Source organism: Notamacropus eugenii, chromosome 5 (assembly GCF_028372415.1).
Source record: "Notamacropus eugenii isolate mMacEug1 chromosome 5, mMacEug1.pri_v2, whole genome shotgun sequence".
Classification (NCBI taxonomy): Eukaryota; Metazoa; Chordata; class Mammalia; order Diprotodontia; family Macropodidae; genus Notamacropus; species Notamacropus eugenii.
Genome location: NC_092876.1, coordinates 125,404,293 through 125,418,923, shown reverse-complemented (window position 1 = coordinate 125,418,923; position 14,631 = coordinate 125,404,293). Strand labels below are relative to the sequence as shown.

Genomic DNA, 14,631 nt, shown 5'->3' with positions numbered 1-14,631 from the left:
TGGCCCATTACAAATCTGTTACAGAACCTTAAATGGATCCTCAATGCAGTAAGCCAATCTTAATTGATTTGCTGTCCCACTCACCCCATAGGCCATTTCAAACCTTTTCCCCATCATCCTTCTAGTCACCAGTGCTTGCAACCTTGAATCAATTGATTCCTCACTTGCATTCACCCCACATGTTAAGTCTTGTCATTTCTATCTTCACAACCCCTTTTATAGACATTTTTCTCCATTCACACAGTAACCACCATGGTGAAGGCTCTCGCTATCTATACCTGGACTGTTGCAACAGCCTTTCAGTTGATCTCTTTGCCAAGTCTCCCCATTCCAATCCATTCTCCCCTCAGTTGACAAAGTGATTTTCCAAAAGCATAAGTCTCCCTGGATTCCCCTCAATAAATATTACCTATTACCTCCATGATGAAATGCTCTGCGAAAGCTCTTTGGCATTTAAAGTCTTTCACAAACTAGCCTCTTTCTTCTTTTGCTGTCTTCTTAAAATACACTCCCTTATCCACATAGTAAATTAAACAGCTACACTGCTCTACTCACTCTTCTATCCATGACACTCCATTCCCATCTTGACGCTTTTTCACTGTTTGCCTGCTATGCCTGGCATGCCTTCCTCCTTTCTTCCACCTCTGGTCTTCTTTGTTTCCTTTATGACTCAGTTCAAACCCTGCCTCCTTTAGGTCATTCCCAGTTCCATACTGCTCCCTGCTAGTACATTCGCTCCAAGATTACCTTCCAGTTATTTGCATTGTCTCCCCTACTGGGGCAGCTAAGTGGTGCAGTAGATACAGTGCCAGCCCTGGAGTCAGGAGTACCTGAGTTCAAATCCATCTCAGACGCTTACCAGCTGTGTGACCCTACACAAGTCACTTAATCCTGTTTGCTTCAGTTTCCTCATCTGTAAAAATGATTTGGAGAAGGAAATGGCAAACCACTCCAGTATCTCTGCCAAGAAAACCCCAAATAAGTGATATTAGATCACATAAGTGATCACAAGAGAGTCAAACATGACTGAAACGAATGAACAACAAACTCCTCCGTTAGAATGTGAGCTCCCTGAGGGCAAGGACTGTGTTTTTGCTTTTCTTTTTATTCCCAGGACTTAGCAAAGTGTCTGGCATGTAGTTAAGTATTTCATAAAAGCTGACTGACTAATTCTAAGTGTCTTAGAGATGGCCCTGGCGAATCTCATCTCACGTCAGTGCATGAGTTAGAGTGTAGAGCATGTCCTTTCCACAACACAGGGGAAGTGTCTTCTAAGTACCTCTGAAGCAGGTCCTTCAAGATCAGACCCCCAGAACCTGGAGTCCAATAAGGTACCTTCTGTAACCTGAACAGCATCACACCCAACATCTTACTCCCATACTTTGCTCATAGGTATTAAGGCATAACAAATGTAAGAGGGTAGATGACTGAAATAGTTGTGCATTCATGTCACTTGTTTAATTATAAGATCTTAATTTTTTCTTTACACATGCATTTGAGATATATTAGAAATACATCCCATTGAGTTCATCAACAAAAGCTCTTGGGAAAGAAATAAAAGCAGGCAGGGTGAGAAGTTTCAGCGAACTGGATAAAATTCTTCAAAAACTTCGCCATAAGTTTTCTTTTCTACAAAAGAAAATGATATTATAAGATGAGTACTTTAAATATTTTCATTAGAAAGTCTAGTTTAAATTTTCCCTGAACATATTTACTGCTGACAGGAATACACATATTTAAAGATGTCATTCAGAAATTTTTCAGAATCGCCAGAAACACTTTGCTGTTGCTTCCTGTTAGAGTACTGGGCTGGGGGTGAGGTCAGGTTACTAGAATGACTGCAGTGCTGCTGTGTGGAAGACAGAGGAAGGGAAAGAGAAGCACTGACTTCATCAGCCAGGAGAGCAAGCAGCCAGGCACATTCAAATGTCTTTGAGCTCTGGTTTCCAAAATAAATGGCTCAGAGCCATCAGCTGCTGAGAACTACAGTAAGACATAATATTTACACCAGATCGTAAATTGATCTTTTAGCTTTCTCAGACTAATGAAACCTGCTAATCCCACACTCCTATTCCTGTAAATCCAAGCCTGGCTGCAATACCATGTAGGGACGGGATCTTAGCTTTGTGGGACCTGAGCCCCTTTATTTGAAAAACGAGGGGCTACATGTGACTAATAGCCACACAAATTGTGGCACATGAATAAGATGGGATGTTATTGCATCAGGACGATGGATAAACATGAAGAATTTAGTGACACCTTGGGTAACTTAAGAATTAAAGCAGAATCAGGAAAATAACATAAACAATCACTACAATAATGCAAATGGAAAGAACAACACTGAATGCTGTGTAATTCTAATTCTGGCTCCAGAAAAGAGTTAAGAAAAGGCAATATTCACTCCTTTCACATGGTTTGGGGGGACTCTGTGTGTTAAATAGTCTATACACTGTCACACAGTGATGTTTGGGTGCTTTTGTGCGGCTTTTCCTGCCCCCTTTTTTCTTTTTTTAATCTTTTTATAATGAAAGGCTCATTGGGTGAGAGGAATAGATTTGGAAACGAATGGGATATAAAAATAAAAAGTAGCAGTAAAAAAAAATGAGAAGGCCAAACTAGATGACAATTGAAATCTCTTCCAGCTCTAAAACTGTCTAACTGCCTGTAATCATGGTTGCTAACAGTGGTATGAATGAAAAACTGGAAACCTAAATATCCAAGAATGGGGAATGATGAAGCAAATTAGGGACCATCAATGTAATGGATAACTACAGGGCACTAAATATGATGAATGTGAAAGGACATAGAAAATAATGAAAAGAAAGTGAAAGCAAAAGAACTTTATACACATGAAGGCATAGAAATATAAAGAGAATTACATACTGAATGGTGTTTTATATTGGTTTGTTTACTACATTAGGCTTAGAAATAATTTTTTAAAAAAAGACTAGCATTTTCTGCCCAAACAAAAAAACAGTATGTATTTGTTTGAAAACAAACTTAATACTTGGGACTGTATATTTATAAGATGTGGGTTATAATCTTGTTTTATCACTTACCAGCTGTGTGACGTGAGGCAAGAAACTTAACCTGAACCTCAGTCTCCCCATATACAAAATAAGAATACTATTACTTGCATTGCCCACACTCACAAGGCTGTTGTGATAATTAAATTAAATGTAGCCCGTGTTCCAAAATGACTCTGGGCTCACAGAGATTGATATAATTCTGGAAACTTCTGGTGTTAACTGGGACCTAAATCATTTTATAAGCACACTGGCAAGCCCAGGCTAGAAAAGACATTAGAACAATAAAATATTTACTCAGGACAAAAATGAATAGTAAACCAACAGAATGCAAATAAAACTCACATTCCTAGGGAATCCAGTCTCATTCCCCTTTTTGCTTTGGTAGAAGTAATATGTAAGATAAGGTCTGACACATAGGTAGGTTAGTTTTTCCTTAAAAGGCAGGGAAGCTGTCCCTAAGACCTGACTGGTCAATCCAGGGGGCTAATGCTTGGCCCCAATATTATTCATTCTTGCTTTTTTTTTGGTCCTATTTTTCAATTTATTGGGTATGAAATGCAATCTATGAATTTTTTTAATTTGCATTTTTATTAGTAGTGATTTGGAACAATCCTTCACATGAATTTTTAGATTATATAATCCTTTTTTTTAAAGACGATGTAATTCTTTTGAAAACTGTTTGCTCAGATAAACCAGGACAGAACTAAAGGACTTTATTTCTATGACCTTATGGTGACTTATATACTTCATATTACACAGTCTCATACATAATTACACATTATATATTAAATAATATGTGTAGCTTCAGCATTTCCTGAAAATTGAAATACCTTTTTCTTCAAAATCTCCTGGATGCAATTTCATATACTTAAACATATCACGGTCCCTTTCAGCATATTTAAAGTCTTGACGTTTAATAAGGTAATAGCCCACAAAAAAGAATGAAGTGACATACAGGAGCTGGCGATGCAAACCTGAAATGAATGGAAAACCAAAAGATAAATAAATGGAAATCAGGTTTTGTGATGAAGAAAGAATTGCATTTAATTATCACACAAATGGCAGTCATTTTTTCCCCATCACTCTAAATGCATTTGAATAAAAACTTCCCAATTCATTCATTTGCTGGACAAGGCACTGTGGGAGATACAAAGATGACTGGCACAGAAAAAAGAACACAAGAGCAGGCCTGGTTTCAGGGCCTGCTCTAATATTTATCTACATAACCTAGGTTGGGCAAATAACTTTTCACTAGGAGGCCTCAGTTTCCTCATCTTCAAATGAGAAAGACTGGTTAAAATGATCTCTAAAGTCACTTTTAAATCCCTGGGGAAAGAAGAAGAATCTGCTTGTCACAACACCAAATTCAAGAGTTCCTTTGAAATGAACCAAAATTTGTCTGCACGTGAAGAATTTCTTAAGCACCTACTAGGTGCCAGAGCCTGGGGATACAAAGGAAGAGTGTGTGTGTGTGTGTGTGTGTGTGTGTGTGTGTGTGTGTGTGTGTGTGTGTGTGTGTGTGTGTGTGTAATAACCTCTGACAGAAGACACTAACATCAAGAAGATTAGGAAAGCTCCCTTGTGGACACTGAGATTGTAGCTGAAACTTTAACGAAGTCAGGGAAGCCAGCAGGCAGAGGTGAGAGGGCAGGACTTTCAGCCATGGGAGACAGTGAAAACACACTGAGTTTGGAAATGCAATGTCTTGTTCAAGGAATAGCAAGGGGGTCAAGGTCACTGGACTGAAGAGTCCATGGAGGGGAGGAAGTGGAAAGGCAGGAAGGGGCCAGGTTATGAAGGACTTTAAAGGCCAAAGAGAGGATTTCATCTTTGATCTTGGAGGAAATAGGGAACTCACTACAGTTGTGGTGTCAAACTCTACTAGAAACAGGGGCAACTCAACTGTATACAACAATCTCTACGGCTGCATATTGACTTAGAAAACTAAATATTATCTAAGTTTTTGTACATAACAGCAATGTTGTACAATGATCAATTGTGAATGACTTAGCTATTCTCAACAATACAATGATCCAAGACAATTCTGAAGGACTTACATTGAACAATGCTATCCACATGTGAAGAAAGAACTGATGGGAGTCTGAATGCAGACTGAACCATAGTAGCTTTCATTTTATTCTTTTTTCATGTTTTTCTTTTGGTTTGTTTTCTTTTGCAACACGACTAATATGGAAATGTTTTGCATGATTGCAGATGTCTAACCTATATCAAATTGCTTAGAAAAGGGGGAGGGAAGGGAGAGAATTTGGAACTCAAAATGTTTTTTAAATGAATGTTAAAAATGGTTTTTACATGTAATTGTGGAGAAAAAAACATCATTTTAAAAAAAGATATATGAAGAGAGTATTGTCTCTATAAAAGGTCCATAAATAAAGTTATAATGAAATAAAAAAATTATATTTTATTGTATTTTATTTTGTTAAATGTTTTACTATTTTCCAATTGCATTTTAATCTCGTTTGGGCTGTACTCCGGAGTGTTGTGGGTCATGTGTTTGTCATTCTGCACTAGAGATGACTGAATGGGAAGTTCACTTTGATAGCTGAGTGAGGGATGAGCTGGAGTTGGGAGAGACTAGGGCAGAGAGGTTAATCAGAAGGCTGCTGTTAACAGTCCAAGGTTAAGGTGATGAGGGCTTGTCTTGGTGGTAGTGTCAGAGGAGAAAAGGTATATACTAGAGATGTTCCAAAAGGCAGACTTTATAGAACTTGGCAATGCATTAGATATTGGGGATAGGGAGTTGGGGGAGAGAAAGTGTTGAGAGTTAGGAGTTTCAGCCTTCAGTTTGAGGATGCCATCTTGGTTATGAGGCTGAGGATGGTGGTGCCCTTGACAGTAACAGGAAAATTAAGAAGAGGGGAGGGTCGGGGGAAAGATAATGAGTTCAGTGTTTGACATGTTAAGTAAGATTTCTACAGAACCACCAGCAGGCTATTGTAGTATTCTAGACATGCAGCGATGAGGACCTGTACTGGGGTGGTGATAGTATCAGAAAAGAGAAGGGGGCATATTTGAGAGATTTTGCAAAGGTGAAATCAACAGGCTGGGGCAACAAACTGGATAGTGGGTGGGGGTGAAGAGAAAGATGTGCATGAGAGATATAGCAAGGAGTTGAGAATGACATATAAGTTATAAACCTGAGAGACTGGGAAGGCAGTGCACATTTAAGGTTTGGGTTAAAAATGAATTTAGGGTTAGTAATAGGGAAGTCTGGAAGAGAGGAAGATCTGGGGGAAAGATGATTAAGTCCACTTTTAGATGTGATGAGTTTAAGATGTTCTAGGGACATCCTGTTCAAGATGGCTAATAGGTAGTTGGAGATATCAGTAGAGAAATTAGGGCTGGATAAGAAGATTTGTGAATCATCAGTATAAAACCATGGTAGCTGATGAAATCACCAAATGACATAATATTAAAGAATAAGAGAAGAGGATCCAAGATAGAACCCTGTGTGACACCTGTGGTTAGGGGGTGTGATCTGGATGAGGATCCAGCAAAAGAGACAGAGAAGGAGCTGAGAGAGAGAAGGAGAACCAGGAGAGAGGGAGATCCGAAAACCTAGAGAAAAGAGGGTGATAAATAATATCAAAGACTGCAGAGAGGTCAAGAAATATAAGGACTGAGAAAAAGCCAATGGTTCTAGAAATTAAGAGATCACTGGTAACCTTGAAGAGAGCAGTTGTGACTGAATGATGAGGTGAGAAGTCAGATTGTAGGGAGTTAGGTGCATGAGAGGAGAGGAAATGGAAGCACCTATTTTAGATGGCCTTCTCATTAGCCACAAAATGGAAGTGGGGGTGGAAGGATCAAGTGAGGGTTTATTTTTTGAGACTAGGGCAGACATGGGCTGTTGTAGGCAGCAGGAAAGGATTCAAGAGAGAGGGAGAGATTGAAGATAAGTGAGAGAGTGAGGATGATAGAAGGGACAATCTGCTGGAGACGGGATGGCACTGGATTACTTCACTCCCCACGGTGATTATTCTTTCCAACAGTCCCATAGCTTCCCCCCACACCCTGTGCTCACACTTAATCAGGTCATTCTTTGAGAGCTCCCAGTCTCCTATCCTTCTCATACATCACTCAGATGCTTTCCCTCATTCTCTCCTTCACTTAGATGTCAGATGAAGAGGCCCTTTTCCTTGCCAAAGAAGATTCCTTTTCAGGCACTTTCAATCTCTTCTCCTCTCATCTTTTCCAGCAGACTGCTTCCAGTATCATCTTCAATCTCTTATCTTCAAGAGAAATGTCCTTCTGCAATGCCTAAAAACACACTCATGTCTCCCACACCCTTAAAAACCCTTACTTGAACGCACCTCCCCTAGTAACCATTGCCCCATTTGTTTCTTTCCCTTTCTGACCAAAGTTCTTGAGAAAGTTGTCTTCACTAGGTACCTCTACTTCCTCTTCTCTAACTCTTCTAAACCCCATGCAGTCTGGCTTCCAACCTTATCATTCAAAGGAAATTGCCTTTTCCCAAGTTCCAAAACATTTTTTGGCCAATTCTAATGGCCTTTTCTCAATCCAAATCCTTCCTGACCTCTCTGCAGGATCTAATCCTCTTCTCTTAGATATTCACCCCTCTCTAGGCATGAGTGACAATGTTCTCTCCTGATTTTCCTCCTATCTGTCTGACTGTTCACTGGATCTTCATCCACATCATGTGACAATGGGGGTCCCTCAAGGCACCGTTTTATTTTTCTCTCTTCTATTTTCCCTCTATGTTATTTCATTGAGTTGTCTCATCAGCTCCCATGGAATCAATGATCATCCCTATAGTGATGATTCCCACACTTATATATCCAGCCCTAGTCACTCTCCTGAGCCCTACATTACTCACATCTTAAACCAAATGTTCCATAGGCATTTCAGACTCAGTATGTCCAAAACAGAACTCATTATCTTTCCCTCCAACCTTCACCTCTTTCCAACTTTTCTATTCTAGGGCTATTCCCAGGCACTAAGACTTCTCATTTGCCCCTTCTCCAGACTATTTCTAGACTATTGTAGTCTCCTTCCTGCTTCAACTCCTTCCTTACTCCAATTCATCCTCCACTCACCTGACAAGATAATTTTCCTAAAGCTTAGGTCTGACCATGTTGTAAGCCCCCACTCAACAAACTCACTGCTTATCCAGGTTCCTGAAACTAGAGGAGCTTAATAAATGCCAGCTGACTACCACCTCTAGGACCAAATATAAAGCACACTGAGCATTTAAAGCTCTTCATAACCTGGGAGACCAAAGGAGGAGGTAAGGAGTGAGAATATATGGAGTAAGGCACGGGACAGGAGAGGGAATGTCACACCTGAATAAGAGCAAGCTGTTCATGTAGCTGGATCATAGAGGTCCTAGAGGAGAGTAAAGTGTGGAGGACTAGAAAGATAAGAGGGGTCAGCCAGCTTAAGGGCAGCTGGCTGGTGGGTAGAATGCCAGACCTGGTGTCAGGAAGACCCACGTCAAAACCCAGCCTCTGACACTCCCTAGTGACCCTGGTCAAGTTGGTTTCCTCATCTGTAAAGTGAGCTGCAGAAGAAGATGGCAAACCACTCCAGTATCTGTGCCAGGAAAACACCACCGGGGTCCCCAAGAACAGTGCACAACTGAACAAGACCAAGACAAGAAGCCCAGAGAGGGGAAGCAACCTTCCTGGTGTCACAGCTCACGGTAGTGTCCGAGCCACAACCTGGGGAGTCTCAGCGCCCCTTCCAATGCCCCCTCCCATTCACAGTGCACAAGTCAGAGGGAAGGGACTCACCACAAGGCCCAAACCAAGAGGGAGGCCCCTGGTGTGCAGGGCCTCGGAGTCCAAATGCAGGGGGCCGGTCCGCCCAGGTGCAGGCTTTCAAAGCATTCCCTCACCTCCTCCCCACCCCATTCACCCAGAACTGCGCATGCGCGCCTCTCGGTCCCAGCCCCCCCCCCCCCCCCCCCCCGCGCCCCATGCCCCGTCTCGCGCACGCGCCCCAGGCCCCCGTCTCGCGCACGCGCGCCCCGGCAGCGTCCTCACCCGCAGTAGCCACCGGCCGGCGATTGAGCAGGTTATCCAAGAGCCCGGCGCAGTACCCCATGAAGCCCGTGTAAAGGACCCGCGGGTCCGTCAGCTTCGGCGGCGGTAGGCTCCGGGCCTCATCGGGCAGGAACCGCAGCGGGCTGGAATCGGGCCTCACGCTCATCTCGCCGGCACCGCGGGGACCGCCAGCGCCGCCGCCTCCTTAGGCTGAGGTGAAGGGCACCGCGCCGTGCGCCGAGCAAAGGCGTCCCCCCGGCCACGCAACGTCCGGGGCCGCCGCGCCCAGGTTCCGCCGGCCTAAAGGTCCGCCCCTTTCCCTCGGAGAGTCGGAGGGAAAAGAAGGCGGGCGGAGCAGGACGGGAGCCCGCAGCGTAGCTGGACTCAGGCCCAGCGTGCTGACTCCGACGTCGGGACTCCTAAAAAAGATCACATTCTGCTTGGCGTGGTAGCTCCTTATGCGTCCTTCGCCTCTCCCTGGGGGAGCCCCTCAAGGGCACGTCAAAGTGGGGCCACGCGAAGGTTTACACGTCAATCAGAAACACGAAATTAAAAAAACACTTTAACAAGAACTCAATGACTGACAAACATGAACGTTTCAGCACACGGGGACGGGCGGAAAAAGAAAGACGAACGGTACGCGGGCCGGACCGTGACGGGCACGCCGGCTTCCCCAGCCCCTCGCTCCACGGGGGCACGTGGTCCAGGCCGGGCCGAGCAGGAGTGCCCCGCCCCCGCCCGGCCTGCTGCCTGCGTTGGGAGACCTTCCCGCGGGGGCCGCTCCTCTCCGCTGCGCTGCTGGACAGCTCCCAGGGAAGTCCCTCCCGCTGAACCCTGCCTAACGCCTCTGCGGACACACCCAACGAGCTCGGGCTCTTTCCCCCCCAAAAGTCCTAAATGCACTTTTGGGACACCTGGATGAAACTCATTCTACACGAAAACTTTTGGAATACTTTGTACAGAACCCATGCTGCACCAAGACTTTTGGGACACCCTGCAAATTCAGACGTGGCCAGTTTTGTTTGACTGGATGACTTATTTAACTTGATTATTTTCATTTTTTACAAATGGGCTTCCATGGAGGGAATGTGAGTTAATGGCTAGTGACAAAGATCCCCCCCCCCCCAAAGAGCATTAATAGAATAATTAAAATAAACAAAATGTAAAAATAATTAAAATTTAAAAATACAGAAAACAAAGATATTTAGAAGGTGACAAAGGAGGGCAAGTTTGCTATTATTTTGTTAAAATAAATACTTTAAAACATAAGCTATATGTATTACAAGTTTATTAGTTTGTACACTATCCTGCTTTTTTCTTCATATTCTTCAAATGTTGATTAAGTTCCTACTAAAAACATTTAAATGGGAGGGGTGTCCATTTATATGGCCTCTGAGGTCCCTTCCAGTTCAGATGTCTTATGAGTCTATAATTAGAGATTATCCAGTTCAATTCCTCTTTCCCCTCCTCCTCCATTTGAGGAGGTAGGGATTAGAGGGGATTGGAGGCGATGAGTTTATCCTGGGAGGGGAATCTTGTTCCAAGCAGGGCAGTAGATGCGGAGGGATCTGGTTTACAAGAAGGAAATACCACATACAGAGAAAGAATAGGGTTGACTACAACAGTGATTTTATGGCTATAGGCTGCTCTTGGGTGAGGAAACTCCCTCTACCAGTGCAGGTCACCACCCTTCCCTGCAAGTTAGGGTCTCCAAGACCTGTTTAGAGCACCAGGAAGTTAAGTAACATGCCCCAGGTCACACAGCCAGCGTGTGTCAGAGGCTGCCTTCAGAGAGAGGTCTTGTTTGTCCTTCATTCTCATTCTCAGAGGACCAATGACTTCACAACAGAGATGTCTTAGTTTTCAAGTGAATCGGTTTTAAATGAGGCCGAGCTGTGCAAGGTCATCAGCCTCACTCTTTCCTCCAGAGTCATTGGAGACCCGCAAGCAAGACAGTCAGGACAACTGGAGATGGTCCCAGATGCAGTGGTGGACTTGGGCCTTTTTAAGGTAAGGTCTTTCCCAGGTCTAAGTTTGTCTGACAGAGATAAGTAAACAAATAAATACAAGGTAATTTGATGGAGGTACTAGCAGCTAGCAGGATAGGGATGGGGAGGGAATTAGGAAAGAGCTCACAGGATATGAGTTGAGCTTTGAAGAAAACTAGAGATTTTAAGAGGGGAGATGAGAGGAACTGCATTCATTCATGCATTCAAGGTATGGCAGGGAGGACAACTTGTTGTAAGGTACAGAGACTGGAGATGGAAAGTTGTGGAACAGCAACAGATAGAAGGTTAATTGGATTTAAATGAAGCATGTGTGAAGAATAGTATACAATAAGGGCAGAAGGTAGGTTGGATTTGGGTTTTAAATGCTAAACAAAGTAATTTGTATTCAATCTTAGGGGAAATAGGGAGCCACTGAAGTTTATTGAGCAGGAGAGTAACATGGTTAGATACAGGGCTTTAGGAATATCACTCTGGCTGCAATGTGGTAGATAAATGGGTGAGAGGAGATACATGAGGCAGAGAGACCAACCAATTAGGAGATTTACAATAGTCTAGGCCAGAGGTAATAAGAGCTTGAACTAGGCTGGTGGTCATATCAACGGAGAGGAGATGGCTATGAGAGATGTTATGGAGGTGAGATCAACAAGACTTGACAGCTAATTGGACACATGAGATGAGGCAGACCCAAGAGGAAAGAATGATGACAAGATTGGGAACCTGAGTAATTGAATGAATAATATTTCGACAGAAATAGGGAAGTTGAGAAGAGGAGTTGGGAAGTCTGCGATGCCCATGGGACATCCGGGTGGAGATGTCGGTGATGTGGGACTAGAACTCAGGAGAGACTAGGTTTGGACATAAAGATGTGGGAATCATCTACATAGAGATGATCATTGCTCCTCTGGGAGCTAAATCACTAAGTAAGATGATAGAGAGGGAAAACAAAAGCAGGTCCATGAGCCTTGAGGTATTCCTACTCAATGGAGAGTTGAGACTAGAATTTTAGTGTCTTTATTGACCAACTAGGGCTCTTTTCACTATATGATGATAATACTTTCATTATTATTATAATAACCAGTCTGATTACACATCACTACTCACACACTCTGTGATCCAGCCAGACTGGACTATGTCCTGTTCCCTTTACATCTCTCCATCTCCTCAGTTAGGGTTAGGGTTAGTGGTGCAAACTAGAACACTGGGTTGAGTCAGGAAGACCTAAGTGCCAATTAAACCTGTGATACTTATTAGCTGTGTGAATCAGAGCAAGTCACTTTGCCTCTGATTGCCTCAGTTTCCTCAATTATAAAATGGGGATAACCTACCTCCCAGGGTTTCTGTGAGCATCAAAACAGATAATATTTATAAAGGACTCAGCACAGTGCCTGGCACATAGTAGGTGCTATATAAATGCTTATTCCCTTTCTTCCTCCATCACACACTCCTTGCCTAAATCTCAAATGGCACTTCTTACAAGAGATCTTTCCCAATTCCTGAAAGAATTATTTCAGACACATTTTATATTAACTTACAAAAATGAGAATCATTTTCCATTGCAGGTTTAAGGAACACTTACTTCTCCCTTTGTGTTGAAGGAAATAGGAGAGAAAGAGAGAGAGAGACAGAGGGAGGGAGGAAGGGAGACAGAGAAAGAGAGAGAGAGAAGAGAAACATATCTGAAGAGAAAAGTTGAGAAAGAGGGGCTCTATTCAAGGGAGAAAGGGGACTAGAGAGGAAATACAAAGATCTCTTCTCCAAACAATTCCAACCCTAGTCACTGTTACATAAATATAATGCAAAATGGAGTGAGATGGAGACGAAAGACAGACTTAGACAATGTGCAATAGAAAAATATAATAACATTTATTATCTGATTCAGTTCTCCATAATCTGGCTCCAGCTTAACTTTCCTGCCTTATTTCCTTTTACTGTACATTCTATCTAATTAGCAGAACTAGTAGCCTTCCCCCATCTTGTATTACCCTCTCTTAGTTGAGCATTCCCCTACCTCTGCTCCTAGTCCCCCATATCCCACCACTACCTTGCTTATTGAAATTAATTTCTTCCTTCAAGCTCTAACACAAGGGTAACATTCTCCAAGAAACCTTCCCTGATCTCCCCAGCTGAAAGTGACTTCTCCTTCAATTTTCTTATAAGACCTGATCTAGACTTCTCCTGTCTTCATTACTGTTGAAAATTATGGGATATCTGTTCTTTCCCCTCCCTTTCCGATTTGAGTAAGTGGGATGAGCACCAGATGGAGTATTCACCAGGAAATCCAAAGAGAAAACACAGTCATTTTCTAGTCCATGGAGCAGGAACAGCATTTGGTTTTAGAAGACAATCTGCAGCTAGGTTGGAGCTGACCTGTGGCTATGTTCCTGGATGAGGAGTGATAATATTTAATATAAATTTTAGACTTTAATAAGGGCCAAAGTTTGAATTAAGAAGAGCCTGAACCTAATAGTCCCCTTTGTTTAACTTAGAGGATGCCTTTTGATGTCAAGCAAATGGGACTTCCTTACCAGACCCTTCTTCTGGCATCTTAGTGATAAGGCCTGGGTTGTAGCTTCAGCTTTGTCAAACTCTGTTAAGATACCACAACTTCAAAGGTCTGTTTAGGAGAGGATATCTGTTATCCGGGTGATGGGACTTTTTCCTTATCTTAAATCACACAGACATGCTACGGAAAGAAGATGCCCGTAGCTTGGGATCATAAAACCCAACTGATGATACTTTGTTTTCAGTGTGTTTATCTAAGAGAACTCCTTTCTCACGGCAAAATGTATATAAGCCAGAATATTTCTGTACTGGGTAGCCAGAACATTTCTGGCTCCATAATGCATTATGTTACCGTTTTCTTTAATAGGGAATTGATTAATTAATTAATTAAATCATAAAATGTATGCATTTAGCTTGTTGCCTTTTTTTTAAACCAAGTTTTCAGGTCAACAGGAGCAATGTCAAATCCAACAGGGACAGGGCATGACTGTCCAGGAAGTGAGAATTTTAGCCAACATGTAGCTGGGTCTCTCTGGATCCTTGCTGGGTTACTGACCCAGAGTGGATTTACGAGGGGACCTGCAGTGAGGTGCCACCATAACATATTTAGTGAATCTAGCTCAGATTTGGTCTGAGGCTATATAGTACAGAAAGAGCAGGAACAGAAGAAATGCGTGGCAGCTATGGGGTACTGACCCTAAAGTGAGGTCTCAGTTTCAGTTCCCACTCTATCCTGAAGGCCCTAGCTAAGTGACCAAGAAAGGATATTCAGACCAAAGGGGCTAGAGCCAGCATCAGTTTACTAGGGCTCCAACCAGGTTCAGGCTTACAATTGTATCACCCAAACTCAAACTGGAATCAGGATCACAAAGCCCACACTAAGAGCAGCAACCAGATTTTGCCTTAGATCAGACAACTTAAGGCATACTGAAAGTTTGCATATCTCTAGCATAAGCTGTCCCTGAGATCCTTGAACGTAATGTCTGGAGAAACCAGTAACAGGACTCCTGATAATACAAAATAGAATCAAATAAGGCCCTGACATTTTTTCCAGAAGAGCACAGA

At 42.8% G+C, this 14,631-nt stretch overlaps 1 protein-coding gene across 1 annotated transcript; it reads right to left on the bottom strand.

Moving 5' to 3' along the window:
- Positions 1–1,433: 1,433 nt before the first annotated feature.
- On the bottom strand, positions 1,434–9,761 carry NDUFC2 (NADH:ubiquinone oxidoreductase subunit C2). Its single transcript, XM_072610750.1, has 3 exons — positions 9,056–9,761; positions 3,860–4,003; positions 1,434–1,629 (listed from the first exon to the last, which is right to left on the bottom strand). Exons 1-3 carry the CDS (start codon positions 9,219–9,221, stop codon positions 1,580–1,582), a joined length of 360 nt encoding a protein of 119 aa, XP_072466851.1. The 5' UTR covers positions 9,222–9,761; the 3' UTR covers positions 1,434–1,579.
- Positions 9,762–14,631: the final 4,870 nt, after the last annotated feature.